This window comes from Saccoglossus kowalevskii, chromosome 11 (assembly GCF_978046115.1).
Source record: "Saccoglossus kowalevskii chromosome 11, keSacKowa6.1, whole genome shotgun sequence".
In the NCBI taxonomy this organism is placed as follows: domain Eukaryota; kingdom Metazoa; phylum Hemichordata; class Enteropneusta; family Harrimaniidae; genus Saccoglossus; species Saccoglossus kowalevskii.
This window is the reverse complement of record NC_140651.1, coordinates 5,407,272-5,424,888: the sequence shown is the minus strand read 5'-3', so window position 1 is coordinate 5,424,888 and position 17,617 is coordinate 5,407,272. Positions and strand designations below refer to the sequence as shown.

The window sequence follows — 17,617 nt, the reverse complement described above, 5'->3', positions numbered from 1 at the left end:
TGTTGCGGAAATATCTATAGATTTTGAATAAACCTGTTTGTAATAGAAACACTGCATTGTATCATTGGAATTGGCAGGTGAAGTATTTTTTTTATATTTATAAGAGTTCAATTATCAAATTATACAATTTTTTTTATTTACTGCAGTGATGTCTATGGTTTGGGATGGAGTGCTGATACATTGTGTAACCAGTGTTACATTGCTGTACAGTTACAAAGTAAGATCGGAATCTGGAAAGTACAACTAATGTAAGTAAAAATATATAAGAAATAAAATTAATTAAATACAGAACACAACAAAACTCACTATTTTGATGGTTCTCCTAATAATAGGGATGACAGTGTATTTTAAAATGGAGATTCAGCTTACTACAAACTTCTCAAAATGTTTCTTTTAATAACACTACAAAAAATTCCATGATTTAATTCTACGACATTCTACTGGAAGTTATGAATTTTCCAATATATTTTTTAAACTTTTAAAGTTTGCACTTTATTTCAAATTTGTTTGGGTACAGATTTTATTGATGTGCAAATAGAATAAATAAAAAGTTTCATTTGACTGGGATCAAATTGTTATAATTTCTGCTATCGGCATCGTTTTACATGCATCTTTCTCTCATTTGTAGTGTTGATGCATTCAAGTTAACTGAAATTCTTGAAATCAAAAGAGAGAATTTACTTCCACATGGTAAGTATTTCTTTTAAATAAATTGGATTAATCTGGGGTTTTTCTAGAAAAAAACTGCAAGAGAGAGCACTGCAATACAGCGGCACCACCGAGTGAGGGAGATAGGGTTCTCCCTACCAGGTGGGGAGTTTTTGATAATTCTAAGTTAAAATGGTTCTATGGCTTCCTTGGGCCAACATTACTATCAGACAGGTCACAGTTGAAAACTGTGGCCACATGTGATCCCTGGTCAATCAGAATTTTAAGGTTGCCAGAGCATTTGCTCCCCAGGATAAGGAAACGCATGGCCATGGCATGAGGGCGCTGTGCCCCTGTTCCCTTGTTTAAAAAAATCCCTGTTAATTAAATTTGGGCTTTAAACTAATTAAAATGCAGTTAAGAATGATTTGAATGTTTTTAACATTTAGTTGAAATAGAGAAAATTATTGACAATATTACTTGTTACTTCACAGTGTTTTGCTATGAACCATAAAAATGCATTACAATGGATTTCCCTACAACCGTTACATATCTGTTTTTATTTTACCTTATGGTTTATTCGTTTGTTTGTTTACTCATGTTCTCATGAATAATTAATCACATGACTTAATGCTTAGTGACGTGATTTGTAACAAATATATGTAACGACTGGCAAATAATTAATTATGATTAACTAATTATTATTAGCCTTCTAACATGACTGATTTTGTGGATATCAAAAATGGAATCCTAAAAAAAAATCAAGTCCCATGTAGACAGCTAGAGAGAAAGATCTTTGTGAACAAATAATGATTGTATGTGATTCATCGTTATTGTCCTTTTTTGGACAGAATAATTCACACCTAATATCTAGCCACTATTTTACATGCAAAATGTTTAGATATATTATTACATTATTTCAGGACTTTTATACTCAATGATAGAAATGATAGTTAAAATAAAATCCAGTGAATATACCTTTTTTCCTATTTTTTTTTCACATTCAACTTGTCAAAATTCAGTGGAAATAAATTTCATACAAAACAACTAAAAAGTCCTTTCAGCAAATATTCATTTCAGCTTAGTATTATACAGTAGTTAGATAATCTGCCAATGTGTTAGCAACTGTATCTCAGTCAATTCACTGTGTGCTAATCAAATCCTGTTGGTTGATTTCTCAAATGTACATGTTACTCACATCAATTGTATACACTACATTATAACAGGATTTGTATGGCATCCAAGTCTTCCTGTGTTGTGTGTGCTGACTAAGTCAAAGGTGGAAATATTTCACATTGAAACACCGCAAGAGTACAATTTACATTGTGGACATGCCATCAGTGGAGGCCTGTGGATGAAAGGTGGTGAAAAACTTGTAATCTCGGATGGGGCGTCATTGGTGGTAAGTTAACATAACACAACAATAGTGGTATCATGGTAAGCGGACATAACATGACAATAGTGGTATCATGGTAAGCGGACATAACATGACAATGGTGGTATAATGGTAAGTGAACATATCACAACAATAGTAGTAACATGGTAAGTGAACATATCACAACAATAGTAGTAACGTGGTAAGTGAACATATCACAACAATAGTAGTAACATGGTAAGTGAACATATCGCAAAAATAGTATCATGGTAAGTGAACATATCACAACAATAGTAGCAACATGGTAAGTGAACATATCACAACAATAGTAGTAACATGGTAAGTGAACATATCGCAAAAATAGTATCATGGTAAGTGAACATATCACAACAATAGTAGTATAATGGTAAGTGAACATAACATGACAATAGTGTCTTAGTGGTAAGTGAACATGACATGACAATAGAGACCATAACATCATATATTTAAAATATTTTTTCAATACATTGGAGGTTTAAATATTTTTGATTTCTTTCTTTGTAGGTGTGTAATTTTACTGACCTAAGAACATCTATCAAAGATGTTAAAATAGTTGAATGGGAAGTTCCCAAGTAAGTATGTTTTAATGTCTTACATCACAATATGACTAATTCACACATGAGGCTGAGTAAACAAGTTGTGCCTCTTGTATTTAAAATCATTTCCGTATTAGCTCAGAGAATAATTAACCATGGACCAGTTAGTTACATGTAGTTTGATTCAAATACTCGCAATATATAAAATGTTATCCTGTACATGCCATGCACATGGAAACAGTCAAATGGAAGTTTAATTGTTTGTTTACTATAAACATGAATATAGTACAGGTTATATTAACTGATACATTACCCTGTGTTTTAATAATCATTATGCCAAAAAACATAAAAAAAAATATTAGATACAAAAAATAAAGAAGTCAACAAATTGTGATTAGGATTTTTCTGATTTCCAAGAAAATAAAAATGTCAGCATTATATGTAGCCCAAGCTTAAGTGTTTCCCATAAACCAGATTCTGCCGTAAATTTGCCCATCAAAATATCGCCCTGGGCGGATTCACAGCTGGTGGACCCTTATTTGGTGTTCAAATTTTCAAAAAATGATCATCAAATATTGTTAGGGGGCTTATATTTTCATTGAAAAGTACACCTACCTATCCACCCGATTTTCAACGCCGGAAGTTGGACCACCCAAAATGAAAGAAACTATTTTTATAAATTTTTTTCTTGCTGAATTGAAAAGTAGACCGCACATCTTTCTCCAAAATAATCACATTAACGAACCTGGGCAAATTTACGGCAGAATTCGGTATGATATAATTTAGTATTGCATACTTTCTGATGTCATATAAAGCTTTTACAACTGTACCTATTTATTCTCAGCCTGTATTTTTTTATTATGTTTTCTATCTTCACTTATATTTGCTAGTATTGATGGTAAGATATGTTCCATGGATGTGATAGATTGTAATCAGCTTGTTATCACATCAAATCTACCATTAGATCGATTGATATCACACTGCAAACTAGATATGTTTGAAGCCGCGGACGTCCCCCATGATATAAGTGATGGTTTGTGGTCATCAAAACATTCAGATAGTAAGTCAATTCATATCATTATTATACATCTGTCATCGTAATGCCATATGTTATGTGTGATGTTAATTTGCTGTTTTTTACGTGGTATTTTCATATTAGGAAATGCGAATTCCAATAATGGAATGATTACGTGCGTAAGTGTCCTCTCAAAATAAAAACAAATATGGCTGCCACCAGAGTTTGACCGGACTCCAAAGAAGTTCGCTGATTCTTTTCTAAACATTTTGGATTTCGGAATTCCCATGCTGTATCCTTGGAAGGAAAAGATGTATATAATAAGGTTAATATGACAGGACTCCAGTTAATACAGCTGTACTATCTTTGTGCATACTTTGAGGTATCCTCGTAATAATCTCATATTATCACATGTGTGTGCTTACATACATGTATACTCTGCTGACACTGATGGTTATGAGTATGTCCAGACTGTCAATTTCAATGTCAATGTCATTCAGTATACGATATATTTGGAAATGCCAAACTTGATACTCTTAAAATGACATATTTAGATGAAAAATTTAGATTATTGATTGTAAGCTAACTGCTCTTACCAATTTTATATGGAGAGTGATCTCGTCCTCAATCTTTGACATAATACACCTCATACTGCACAAACTGTTCAACTTTCAACTCTTCTGCTTTCATGAAACTGTGCCATATTCTAAGACTATGAAATTTGGAAGTCAAAATGATTTGACCAATATTTTATAGTTTCTTCAGTCTTGTGGCTTAATTCACTTAAACATGTTTTGAAAATTGAGCATTGCAATGCTGTGCGTTGTTGTATATTGATAGTAACATTTATCATGGTAATAGAAATTAATGTCACTGGATGTCCTATGCTTATCTTTCAATAAATTTTGTTTTCTTTTAGCAAAAAAAGTGAATCTTAGTACTGCTACTTTGCATAAAGAATTAGATGTCACCAAAAAAGGACCAATAGATTTGACTGCATTAATAGTAGGCAAGAAAGAAGAGTCGGCCTCTAATAAAGTAGTTACAACTGTTCTTGGAGATGAAGTTGAAATGAAAACACCCAGTGTAGAACATGGTGAGGATATTGAAACATTGGAAATCACAGGTGAAGACAATGTTGAAGGTTCACTATTTAAACTCAAAAGGACAAAGTTGGTAAGTAGAATCAATTATATATGGTGATAGTACTGTCTATAGATCTGTGGTTAACATCTTAAAAAACAACTTTGTGTTTGGTGTTGTAGCTGTAATAATTCACATTATTTTTATGACATTCTGTGAATCATTGTTTGTTTGACACATTTTTGGTGAATGCAACCATCCATGGCCATTCATATTAACCCATATGTGATTGTGGAAAAACTGTATTTCACTGTTATATTTTAATTTGTTTGGGTGTGTTCTTATAACAGCAACTCACATAAATCTAAACCAAAAGATTTCGTTGTCTTATATCACATGATAATTAACTGACAAAATCATGCAACTTAGCATTTGATTTCCCATGGAAACACTTGACTTAGTGTTCTATCTTCCATGAAAACACACTTGAGCAAGTGCAGCTGTGTTTGATTTCATCAACAGTGAATACTGGCTTATAATTAGAATTCTACCAAGGTATAATGGTGAAGCGACGACCGAATAAATGAACCTTGGCTGGTGAAGCTGGTGTTTGTAAGCGCCTGTATTATCCATGACATGTTTAATGTATGGGTCACATTGTTATTACCACTGCCTGACCTTATGTTTTAAGTTTCTACTACAGTTGTTGACGTGTATGTTTCTTTTTTCACCGTTTCAAAGGCTAATAAATTATTATACATCTGTCACCGCAATGCCATAAGTTACAGAACACGGTCGCATCACATCGGTCGATACTCCCGCTGTATGGTCTTCGTGCATACTTCGCAGTATCCTCGTAATAACCTCATATTAATATTACAGCTACTATTATAGCTGTTAATTATCTGATTGTGTGTACCTGTATTTCACAGCCTAAATTACAAGATTCATCCCAGTTATTAATGATATCACTGGATGGAGTTGAACCAACTATTATTCATAGAGTCAACATACCGGGTATACTTGAACCAGACATTATAACATGTCATGTAAGTATATATCTCTCATCTTGTTCCACTCATTACTGCTAGAAATTCATAAAGCTTCAAATTTGTACATTTAAAACTTAAATTTAATTAATTTATTTTCACAAAATTTTATGTGGATAGGACGAGCATTAACTCGGTACCTTTGAGTGTAACTGTGTTGTAGCATGGAGGTATGAACAGATACCTCCATGGTTATAGACTCTGACATTTATAAATATTTTTCATTGAATGATTGATATAGTAATGCGATTCAGATTAGCAACAACGATAATGTAATAGAAAATACAATACCAAAAATCAGTATAAATGTAATTCATGGAATCAGATCTGGCTGTAATTCAATTTTTTTTTTTTTTCAAGTCTGAGAAACTCATTGCAGTGAGTAGTTCAGCTCACCATAGTATTGAAGTGTTTGGAATTCAAGAGACAAAGCTACGAAAAGTAGATCATATTGTGAGTATTGATTAATTAATAAATCACAATGATTGTTATCCTGGTTAATTCATCAAGCTCATAAGTTGTACCAAAGTTGCCACTATACGTTATACAGCTAAATTTGTTTGCCTTGCGTTTAAGAAACGAGACACCCTTCTCAGAGTATATTATTTAATTATTTTTTCCTGTATATAGTGTATTCCTTCAACTTTTGTATATTTAAATATACTACTTTAGTACTTTTAGACCAGTGGCCTATAGTGTGGAATAAACATATTATTATTATTATTATTAATAAATTATATGGATCTGAGATACATGTATTGTAAGCTATTATTTTCAAACTTGTTAAAACAAAAAATAACAACACAATAACTGAAGAAGATTTTATCCAAGAATTGTTAAATTAGAAAACAAATTTTGAACAACTCATTATTCTTTACAAACAGATTTTAAGTGTTAATAATGTGGCCAGCAATTTCAGAGATGAACTTGGTTCTATCCTCTGATTAACTAAAACACTATTGAATTCAAAATCAAATTCAAACGATTTTACAATAATAAAGTCTGGCTGCCAACTGTTTTTACACCAGAAAAGATTAAGTTTATTACTTATAACAAGTTTAAAGTTAATATCGAATTTGAACTATATTTGAGACAAATCAAAAATCTGCAACACAGAGTCAGCTTCACTAAGTTTTGCATTACTTCCCACTCATTGCCAATTGAAAAACTTAGATATAATAAAACACTTTCAGAGCATAGGTTTTGTTCTCTATGTAATGTACAGGCTATTGGTGATGAATTTCATTAATTATTCATATGTAAAAATAGCCATATTGTACAAGCTTGTACTAAATTTGAAGCTGACCTAGCAATTTATGATGACAACATTTGTAAGTTATCAACTATTATAAAATGTGCTTGCTAGGCACAAATAATTTATTTATTTTATATCTAATCTTTAGTTTTGTCTGTTTTATGTTTTTTCCTTCATACTAAATTTTGTGTTAATAAAATATCTATCAAACATTAATAGTATAGTATTATATAAAATCTGATCCCTTATAATTACTTGATGTGTCAATTTTGATTGGTTACTGTAAATTTCAGACGTAAATTTGTGTATTTATTATTATTAAGCATAAGTAATTTAGTAAATTCAAATCGTTTGAAAATACAAACGAGCGGGATATAAATAAAAAAAAATGTTGTGAAGATAGAGCTTCATGACCTTTGCCAAAGTACATTTGTAATAACATTTACATATTAACAGTCATATAAAAATTTACTTCAAATGACTACAATCACGACCATAATACAGATATATATATATAAGGGATTGGTCAGTTACTCCGGCCTAGGGGGTGTCGGCAGATTCCATTTTGCCAGCTGTAAATCTCAGTTGACCCACCCCCTATCAAACAAGCAGCCTATCGGCTGCAATGCACATGGCAATTAAAGAACAGAAGATATCATTAGAAAATGAACAAATCTGAGAGAGGTCCACATGTAGTACCTATATGTATAGAATATCAAAGCAATTGGACGTGCGGTTTTCAACAAGAAGTTGAAAATATCACTTTTTACCAAAAATTACAAAAATATTCATCAAAATTAGAGAATTAAAGATATCATCATGAAATGAAAAAATCTGTGAGAGGTCCACATGTAGTACCTATATATGTAATATCAAGGCAATTGGACTTGAGGTTTTTAACAAGAAGTCGAAAATATCACTTTTTACCAAAAATTACAAAAATATTCATCAAAATTAGAGAATTAAAGATATCATCATGAAATGAAAAAATCAGAGAGAGGTCCACATGTAGTACCTATATATGTAATATCAAAGCAATTGGACTTGAGGTTTTTAACAAGAAGTCGAAAATATCACTTTTTACAAAAAATGAAAAAAATATTCACCAAAATTAGAAAATTAAAGATATTACAAAATTAACAAATCTGTGAGAGGTCCACATGTAGTACCTATATATGTAATATCAAAACAATTGGACTTGCGGTTTTTAACAAGAAGTCGAAAATATCACTTTTTACCAAAAATTACAAAAATATTCACCAAAATTAGAGAATTAAAGATATCATTACAAAATGAACAATTCTGAGAGAGGTCCACATGTAGTACCTATATATGTAATATCAAAGCAATTGGACTTGAGGTTTTTAACAAGAAGTCGAAAATATCACTTTTTACCAAAAATTACAAAAATATTCACCAAAATTAGAGAATTAAAGGTATCATTACAAAATGAACAAATCTGAGAGAGGTCCACATGTAGTATCTATATATGTTATATCAAAGTAACTGGACTTGCGGTTTTTAACAAGAAGTTGAAAATATCACTTTTTATCAAAAATTACAAAAATATTCACTAAAATTAGAGAATTAAAGATATCATTACAAAATGAACAAATCTGAGAGAGGTCCACATGTAGTACCTATATATGTAATATCAACGCAATTTAACTTGCGGTTTTTAACAAGAAGTTGAAAATATTACTTTTTACCAAAAATGACAAAAATATTCACCAAAATTAGAGAATTGAAGATATCATCATGAAATGAACAAATCTGAGAGAGGTCTACCCAAGGTACATATACACCAAGTATCAAAGCATTCAGGCTTGTAGTTTTCAAGAAGAAGTCGAAAAAGTAAAACATTGACATGGATGACGGACGACGACAGACGACGACGGACAATCACTCATATGATAAGCTCCGCTCGACAAAGTCGACAGCGGAGCTAATAAAAAAAAGTGTGTGACCCACCCCCAACATTATATTTTGAAAAACATGCTGCCCCCCCCCCCCACTCCTTGAACAGTTTTGGTTCTGACATGATTACAAAATGTATTATATGTGCATTGTAAATATCATGGTTTGCCATCATTTTTAGTGTTTGCATTTGAACAAAGCTGTAGAGTACTCACTTGATAAACGCCCTTATAAGAGAGGAAAAGAGGATTTGAATCTAGGCGGTTTGAAAACTAATTTGGATTTAATATATCTTTCATCTCTTATAGACCAGGAATGCTTTACACCCGAAGCACAGTCTGTGCTTATGAAAACAAAGGAAACTTTGATTTTTGTATAAATTTGTGTTGGATTTTGGTACTTTACAGAGCAAAATATGCATATTTTAAAAGTTAAAAAAAACAAAAAAACTATTTATTTATTTTTTCAGCATTTATTTTATATATCAGCATTTTCACTGAACAAAAATTGTCACTGCTCTTTGTACTAATTGCTGTGTTTTTCCATCATCTGCTATAATTGGATAAATCCAGTAAATATCTTATACAATGGTGACTTCAGACTTTAAATAAAATGATCTGATATCAGCAACACATGGACTAGGGATGTGTTTAAAACTTAACTGTATAATTGGGGTTTTGCCGCATTGCATAATCTGTTAGTTATTTGGCAACTTCAACCCCAAAATATTTAGCCTATAACATTTTTTGCATCAACAAATTCATAGGCAATATGGGTAATACATGTAGTTGTTATTAAGAACACATTTATACAATTAACGTTTTTATCTTTTGTTCTGAAATATAAAATTTTTAAAAATATATGCATAAGCGTGTGTGTGACTTGTGGAAAACATGGCGACCCCCTATTCATGATTCTGGTGGATTGAACTGTACTTCCGTCTTGCTTTGTACTAAACAATAACATTAGCTTATGTTTAATGTGCTATTTGTGATATTAGTTGTGTGAAGTATTATTTCTGTTCTTGTTTTACAACCATAAAATTACTCTCTGTAGTAGATTTTCGTGTTGAATAAAAATTATTATTATTATTATTCATGATAGCAAGAACAAAAATTCGCAAAATCAAAAACGGGGTAACCCCCCGTCCCTACTGATCCACCACCCCCCCTAGGCCGAAGTAACTGACCAGTCCCTAAGTAGTATATAACAAATTCAAATGTTGTCGACGATAAACTGTAACCTGTGTTTGTACCTGCAAATCTAGTCCACAAGTTTTTGGCAAGAGTGCCACATGTCTGTGTGTCATTCAAAGATCATCACATGAAACCACATGATATCACCCTGTTTTTCATTTGGTATTTTGTTCTGTCGCTTCACAACTCATCAAAATACATGAAAGCTTGTAAATATGACAAAATATCACAGATGGTTTTCATGTAGTAACCTCTGCATTTTTTAGAATATGTTTACCAATATGGCGTATATGTTGTTTACTGTTCATATCATCTGTTTTTGCTGTGTAAGTGTACAAAGATTGGACACATGATCAAGTGGACAGCAAATATTGTACATCGTTGATTGGCTTACTGGTCAGTACTGATTGCTTCTATTTTGTACACAGGATTTAGGATGTGAGATAAAAGTGAAAGGTTTACAGTATATGCTGAAGTCTACAGATCTACTCGTCATGTCAGGAAAACCAGATTGTATGAATACTCCATTCCCACCATCTGGAATTCATACATGGTATGATTTGTCATTGAGCATTTGTCAAAAACATACAAGTAAGTATTGTTTATTTATTTATTACTTTGTAGAGTATGTGAGCAGAATGGTGGGGAGCAGGAGTGGAGTGGTTCTTTTCTGAGTTTACCGTATTCTGTTGAGATTTTGTCTTTTCAGTTAATTGCTTTCTTTTATTAATTTATTAATTATTTAATTAATATTTAATGGTATTTTCTTTTCTGTGATCTGATTCGTATAGCTAACTAATTTGTGTTTAATTTTATATGTCCATATCAGAACTCTGGTTCAAAGTTCATACTTTGTCATGATATACATACTTGCACCTAGTAATTTTGTGTAATCTGATCATGGTAACACCTTGGTAATCCTCAGTTTTGTTCTATTGGCCTATTTTTTCAACTCAGTCTCCCATCTGTTGTCTGACATGTGTTCACAGTTGATATAACCTTAACTATAAAACCATTGTGGTCATACACATCATATCAAATACACAAACATGTCATCAATCATGTCTTAAGGTCACTGGACTGATTTCAATCAAAATTTGTCTGATGACAGAACTTTTTCTACTTTTATTGATTCGTAATCTACATGTATGTCCATGGATTATTAGTTTGTGTCACTGTTATCGTGTACTGTGAGCTAAATCTTGTGTACTTTGTATGATTTGCTGTTAAAATGTTTGCCATGCTTGTCTTGCAAGCTGTAAACCTGCATGAGTCTTCATGTGAATAGGAGTGCAGGAAAGATGAGCTTCATGCTTAGTATAGTATTTCCTTTAATAGTGGAGCAAACCATTATAAGTCAAGGGGGTTAGAGGGTTTGCATGAGTTAATGAAAATTCCATTCTCATGACTTCATATACAGCTATTTAGAACATTACAAGGAGTAATTTAACTACTGACTCACACATTGTCATGATGCGGTCCACAGTTGGTCAGATTTTGGTCTCTAACTTAAGATGATCTGACATTAATGTTTTCTGACAGCTTACTTCCATAGCTTCATAGCTCTCAAAGTAAATGATAACATGTGTATATATAACATTTTAATTTTGTCCTAATATCAATGTTAGAAATATTATTCAGATTCTGAAACCAACACCTTTTTATCACCAATCAATTATTTCATCTATTATTTATAATGCATTCTTAGAGATACCTTTTTTTTTTTTTTTTAATGTTTCTTTTGTTATTCTTTTTTATTTTACATTTTCTCAGCATTTTCTTTAATTTTTTTATTATGTTAATGTTATAGGACATTTAACTTTGTTGTTAAATAACTTCAGTCTTTAACATTTTCGATGAATTTAATAACAAATATCAACTAGAACTGTTTCCTTGTTTCACCATATTAAAGAGGGGCTTAATATCAAACTTATATATCCGGTGTATGATTAATCGGTATGCATAGATGACCTTTTCCACCTTATGCTACAATCACCCCATTCTATGCAGTGATCTTCCATACTTTTTGTAGAACATCTTTCCATGTCCCATCCCATTCCTTCCCATCCCATTCCTTCCCATCCCATCCTATCCATCCCATCATGAAATTGTTGTTTTGTTAGATTTATATCAGGGTAGTTCTATGAATGACAAGATCCAGCTGTGTAACATGATTATTTGTACAGGAAGAGTTAATTATCATCAGAGTTTGTGGAATTACTCCCTGTGTAGAATTGGGAAAAATAATTCTGAGAAAACAACACCAGGATATCTATTTATGGATTCTGAGTTGGTATTATATTTGGTTACGCATCTTTTTGGCTCAGTTCACATCGACTCAAGTCTTTGGTTCAGTCCATATTCAAGTCGTTTTGGTTCAGTCCATATTCAAGTAACTTTGGTTCAGTTCAGTTCTCATTCAGCCAAGTTTAATAGTGGAGTGGAGTGCAGATAGACATTCTAAGTAAGTAACATTTACTTGAATGCTGTATGTTATAGTGTTGGGGGGAAAGTGTAGAAGTAGAAAGTGTGCAGAGAGTGAGGTATATTTACTGATGAAATTTAAAAAAGTTAAATGTACTTACTTAAGTAAAAAAAATATAGTCAAATAAGATTTATATATGGTAGATTTGGTTGGTGTAGATCAAGGCATTTATTTTCATGATTGTATATTGGTACACATGTAGAAAGTGAGGGGTTGTCATAGGAACATTTAAATGATTTAAATCATGCTATAATTTAGCTGCACATATGGCTTAGATTATTAAACTAAATGTTACAGATGATTATAACATTGTAAATTTATTGAATGAAAAAAAAAAAACTTTCTAATTAATATATATATTTACAAGATGTTCCCTATCATTCTGGGGTCAAAAGTCAAATATTGAAGCACTTATCTCAGATTCATTGATTTATTAGTAACACATGTAATATGAATTCTTGCATCTAGTCACTAAATAATATTAAAATTTATTTTCTGTTTTCTTTATTTTAGTAAAAGTGTTTCATAAAATGTCTTGGAACTATAGTTAAAGTAAATAGTCGACTCATTAAATGTTCTGAAGGAAAACAACTATGCATGCTTGATTTTAGCGCATGTATGATTAATCTTAATTAATTGATGGAAGTGTTTTTTCTTAAATTGGTGCCTTGTTTCATACACGCAAATACAAAAAATATTTGCATCTGGTTGTAGTTTCAGTCAAAGCAAATAATGTATAGGGAAGAATTAGATACTGTTGAATACTTTATTTTCGCTGGAATTAATTTTCACTGAAAAGGCTTTTCGGACGTTTTGTATGGAATTTATTTTCACTAATTTTTCATGAGTTTAATGTGAAATATAGGAAAAAATGTATATTTGCTGGATTTTATTTTCACAGCATCACCCCTTCAGCGAAAATAAAGTACTCTACAGTACATTAAAAAAAGTTCCAAATTAACAAGCTGCTCTCTGATTGGTCTGACTGTTAAGATTTTGGGTACAGTAGCCAATCAGACACAATCTTGCTTCGTATTGACTCAAAGATCCCAATATATAATGATAGAAGTAAAGTTGTTTCCTGTTACTGGCAATTTAAAATAATCAAACTACTTTGTCTTGCTTGAAAAAAAACGGAAGGGAAAGAATATTAGTTGAAGGACTCTCTCTTTGTTGTTATCCGTGTTGTCATCATTGTTAACATTTTTTGTCATTGAAATAGATCAGAATGTTTTCATCCAGTTTTGAATGGTTAGAAAAATTTTCCAAAGTTTGATTTTTATAGTGTATCTGACAAGTATCTTTTATTAGTTACATGTATTAATTTATTTCCACCATTATCATATAAGTTGTTTTAAACTTTAAATGACATGTCTGTTCTTTGGTATCAAATGTCTAATTTTTTTACACTGCAATAACCATTGTATGCAAATTTGTTTTGTAGTGTATGTGTGTGAGTGTGTGTTTGTTTGTTTGTCCATCCCAGAGTTAGTAATAACAAGGATTTATAAAATTATGGTATGTAAAATTGTACACTATGAAGGTCGCAAATATTTACACAAATACAAAAATTTAAAAAGGCATGCAAAGAGAAACCTAGATTTCTAAAAATTCTAATGCAAATTATTGAGTGAACTGGTGTATGTTCATTTCCAACCGTTTTTGGTACATGAGTATCTTTAATTCACAAAGCATGTAACATGTGCATTTTGTGATTTCAAATGCAGTGATAATTTTGTTCTTTTCTGTGTGCAAGCATGTCTCCTGTGTTCTGTAATGCTATTATTATATTCCTTTGATGTGCGGGAATGAGATCGCTTTCAAGCGTTCACAAATCACAAAAAATTTGCTTCACTTGAGATCTTCATAGCATATCACTGTACATAGGTATAAATTCTGCATACCCTTAAATTAATAACTTATATTCTCAAACAACATTTTCTATTATCATGCTCATTTCTGGCGATACTTCTAACGTTATATTATCTCATATTAAATTCAGTGCCTACAGGAAATACCGAAATGAGTCTCTCTACGATGAAACTGCATGTAAACTCAAATGAAACAAGGTCACCACTTGTTGAAGAAATTGTTGTACCAGAACAAGTTTCTTCGATAGGATCAGAAAATGGAACAGCCACAAATACTTATCCCGGTATTAATGATATTGGTAAGTGTTGTTTCCTATATCTTTGCACTGTACCAAGATTTATCAATAACATTATGTATACCATGTATTACATATGATTTGCACTTGACCGTTGACCTTCATAATTATTTACACCTAAATTGTGGTGCAACATTTGCACATTGGTAGTATAATGTTTTGATTAATTTTAGATCATATAAACATACTTTCTCATAACAATAATACAATAGCAATTAAAAAAAAAATTATTCAAGAAATATGCCAAATAATATGGATTTTTGCAGAAATAGTAGTAAAGCAATTCATAAATTATATAAATTAATATTCATTACATGCATTTATCATAACAAATGGAATACAAGACAGTATATTTAAAAAAAAAATGAATAACACCAAGCTCACATATACTACAGTATTAATACACCCAGCTCACATACACAACAATATTAATACACCCAGCTCACATATACTACAGTATTAATACACCCAGCTCACATATACTACAGTATTAATACACCCACCTCACATATACTACAGTATTAATACACCCACCTCACATATACTACAGTATTAATACACCCAGCTCACATACACTACAGCATTAATACACGTACCTCACATATAATACAGTATTAATACACCCAGCTCACATACACTACACTATTAATAAACCCAGCTCACACATACTACAGTATTAATACACCCAGCTCACACATACTACAGTATTAATACACCCAGCTCACATATACTACTGTAACAGTATTAATACACCCAGCTCACATACACAACAATATTAATACACCCAGCTCACACATACTAACAGTATTAATACACCCAGCTCACATATACTACACTATTAATAAACACAGCTCACACATACTACAGCATTAATACACTCAGCTCACATACACTACAGTATTAATACACCCAGCTCACATACACAACAATATTAATACACCCAGCTCACATATACTACAGTATTAATACACCCAGCTCACATACACTACACTATTAATAAACCCAGCTCACACATACTACAGTATTAATACACCCAGCACACACATACTACAGTATTAATACACCCAGCTCACATATACTACTGTAACAGTATTAATACACCCAGCTCACATACACAACAATATTAATACACCCAGCTCACACATACTACAGTATTAATACACCCAGCTCACATATACTACACTATTAATAAACACAGCTCACACATACTACAGCATTAATACACTCAGCTCACATACACTACAGTATTAATACACCCAGCTCACATATACTACAGTATTAATACACCCAGCTCACACATACTACAGTATTAATACACTCAGCTCACATATACTACAGTATTAATACACCCAGCTCACATGTACTACAGTATTAATACACCCAGCTCACATATACTACAGTATTAATACACTCAGCTCACACATACTACACTATTAATAAACCCAGCTCACACATACTACACTATTAATAAACCCAGCTCACACATACTATAGTATTAATATACCCAACTTACATACACTACAGTATTAATACACCCACCTCACATATACTTCAGTATTAATACACCCAGCTCACATACACTACAGCATTAATACACTCAGCTCACATATACTACACTATTAATAAACCCAGCTCACACATACTACAGTATTAATACACCCAGCTCACATACACTACAGTATTAATACACCCACCTCACATATACTACAGTAATAATACACCCACCTCACATATACTACAGTATTAATACACCCAGCTCACATACACTACAGCATTAATACACCCACCTCACATATAATACAGTATTAATACACCCAGCTCACATATACTACAGTATTAATAAACCCAGCTCACACATACTACAGTATTAATACACCCACCTCACATATACTACAGTATTAATACACCCACCTCACATATACTACAGTATTAATACACCCAGCTCACATACACTACAGCATTAATACACCCACCTCACATATAATACAGTATTAATACACCCAGCTCACATATACTACAGTATTAATAAACCCAGCTCACACATACTACAGTATTAATACACCCAGCTCACATATACTACAGTATTAATACACCCAGCTCACATATACTACAGTATTAATACACCCAGCTCACATATACTACAGTATTAATACACTCAGCTCACATACACTACAGTATTAATACACCCACCTGACATATAATACAGTATTAATACACCCAGCTCACATATGCTACAGTATTAATACATCAAGCTCACATATACTACAGTATTAATACACCCAGCTCACATATACTACAGTATTAATACACCCAGCTCACATATACTACAGTATTAATACACCCAGCTCACATATACTACAGTATTAATACATCAAGCTCACATATGCTACAGTATTAATACACTCAGCTCACATATACTACAGTATTAATACACCCAGCTCACATATGCTACAGTATTAATACACCCAGCTCACACATACTACAGTATTAATACACCCAGCTCACACATACTACAGTATTAATACACCCAGCTCACATATACTACAGTATTAATACACCCAGCTCACATACACAACAATATTAATACACCCAGCTCACACATACTACAGTATTAATACACCCAGCTCACATATACTACACTATTAATAAACCCAGCTCACACATACTACAGTATTAATACACCCAGCTCACACATACTACACTATTAATAAACCCAGCTCACACATACTTCAGTATTAATACACCCAGCTCACATACACTACAGTATTAATACACCCACCTCACATATACTACAGTATTCATACACCCAGCTCACATACACTACAGTATTAATACACCCACCTCACATATAC

At 32.0% G+C, this 17,617-nt stretch overlaps 1 protein-coding gene across 1 annotated transcript in view; it reads left to right on the top strand.

Annotated features, from left to right (window-relative positions):
• LOC144349691 (WD repeat and coiled-coil-containing protein-like) overlaps positions 1-17,617 on the top strand; it is a 33,531-nt gene that overhangs the window by 1,849 nt on the left and 14,065 nt on the right. The window contains exons 3-12 of the mRNA XM_085505660.1: positions 147-248; positions 629-690; positions 1,875-2,050; positions 2,567-2,634; positions 3,489-3,658; positions 4,533-4,789; positions 5,629-5,745; positions 6,106-6,198; positions 10,542-10,704; positions 14,601-14,768. Of these exons, the coding sequence (XP_085361786.1) occupies positions 147-248; positions 629-690; positions 1,875-2,050; positions 2,567-2,634; positions 3,489-3,658; positions 4,533-4,789; positions 5,629-5,745; positions 6,106-6,198; positions 10,542-10,704; positions 14,601-14,768 (1,376 nt within the window). The remainder of the gene's footprint in view (positions 1-146; positions 249-628; positions 691-1,874; positions 2,051-2,566; positions 2,635-3,488; positions 3,659-4,532; positions 4,790-5,628; positions 5,746-6,105; positions 6,199-10,541; positions 10,705-14,600; positions 14,769-17,617) is intronic.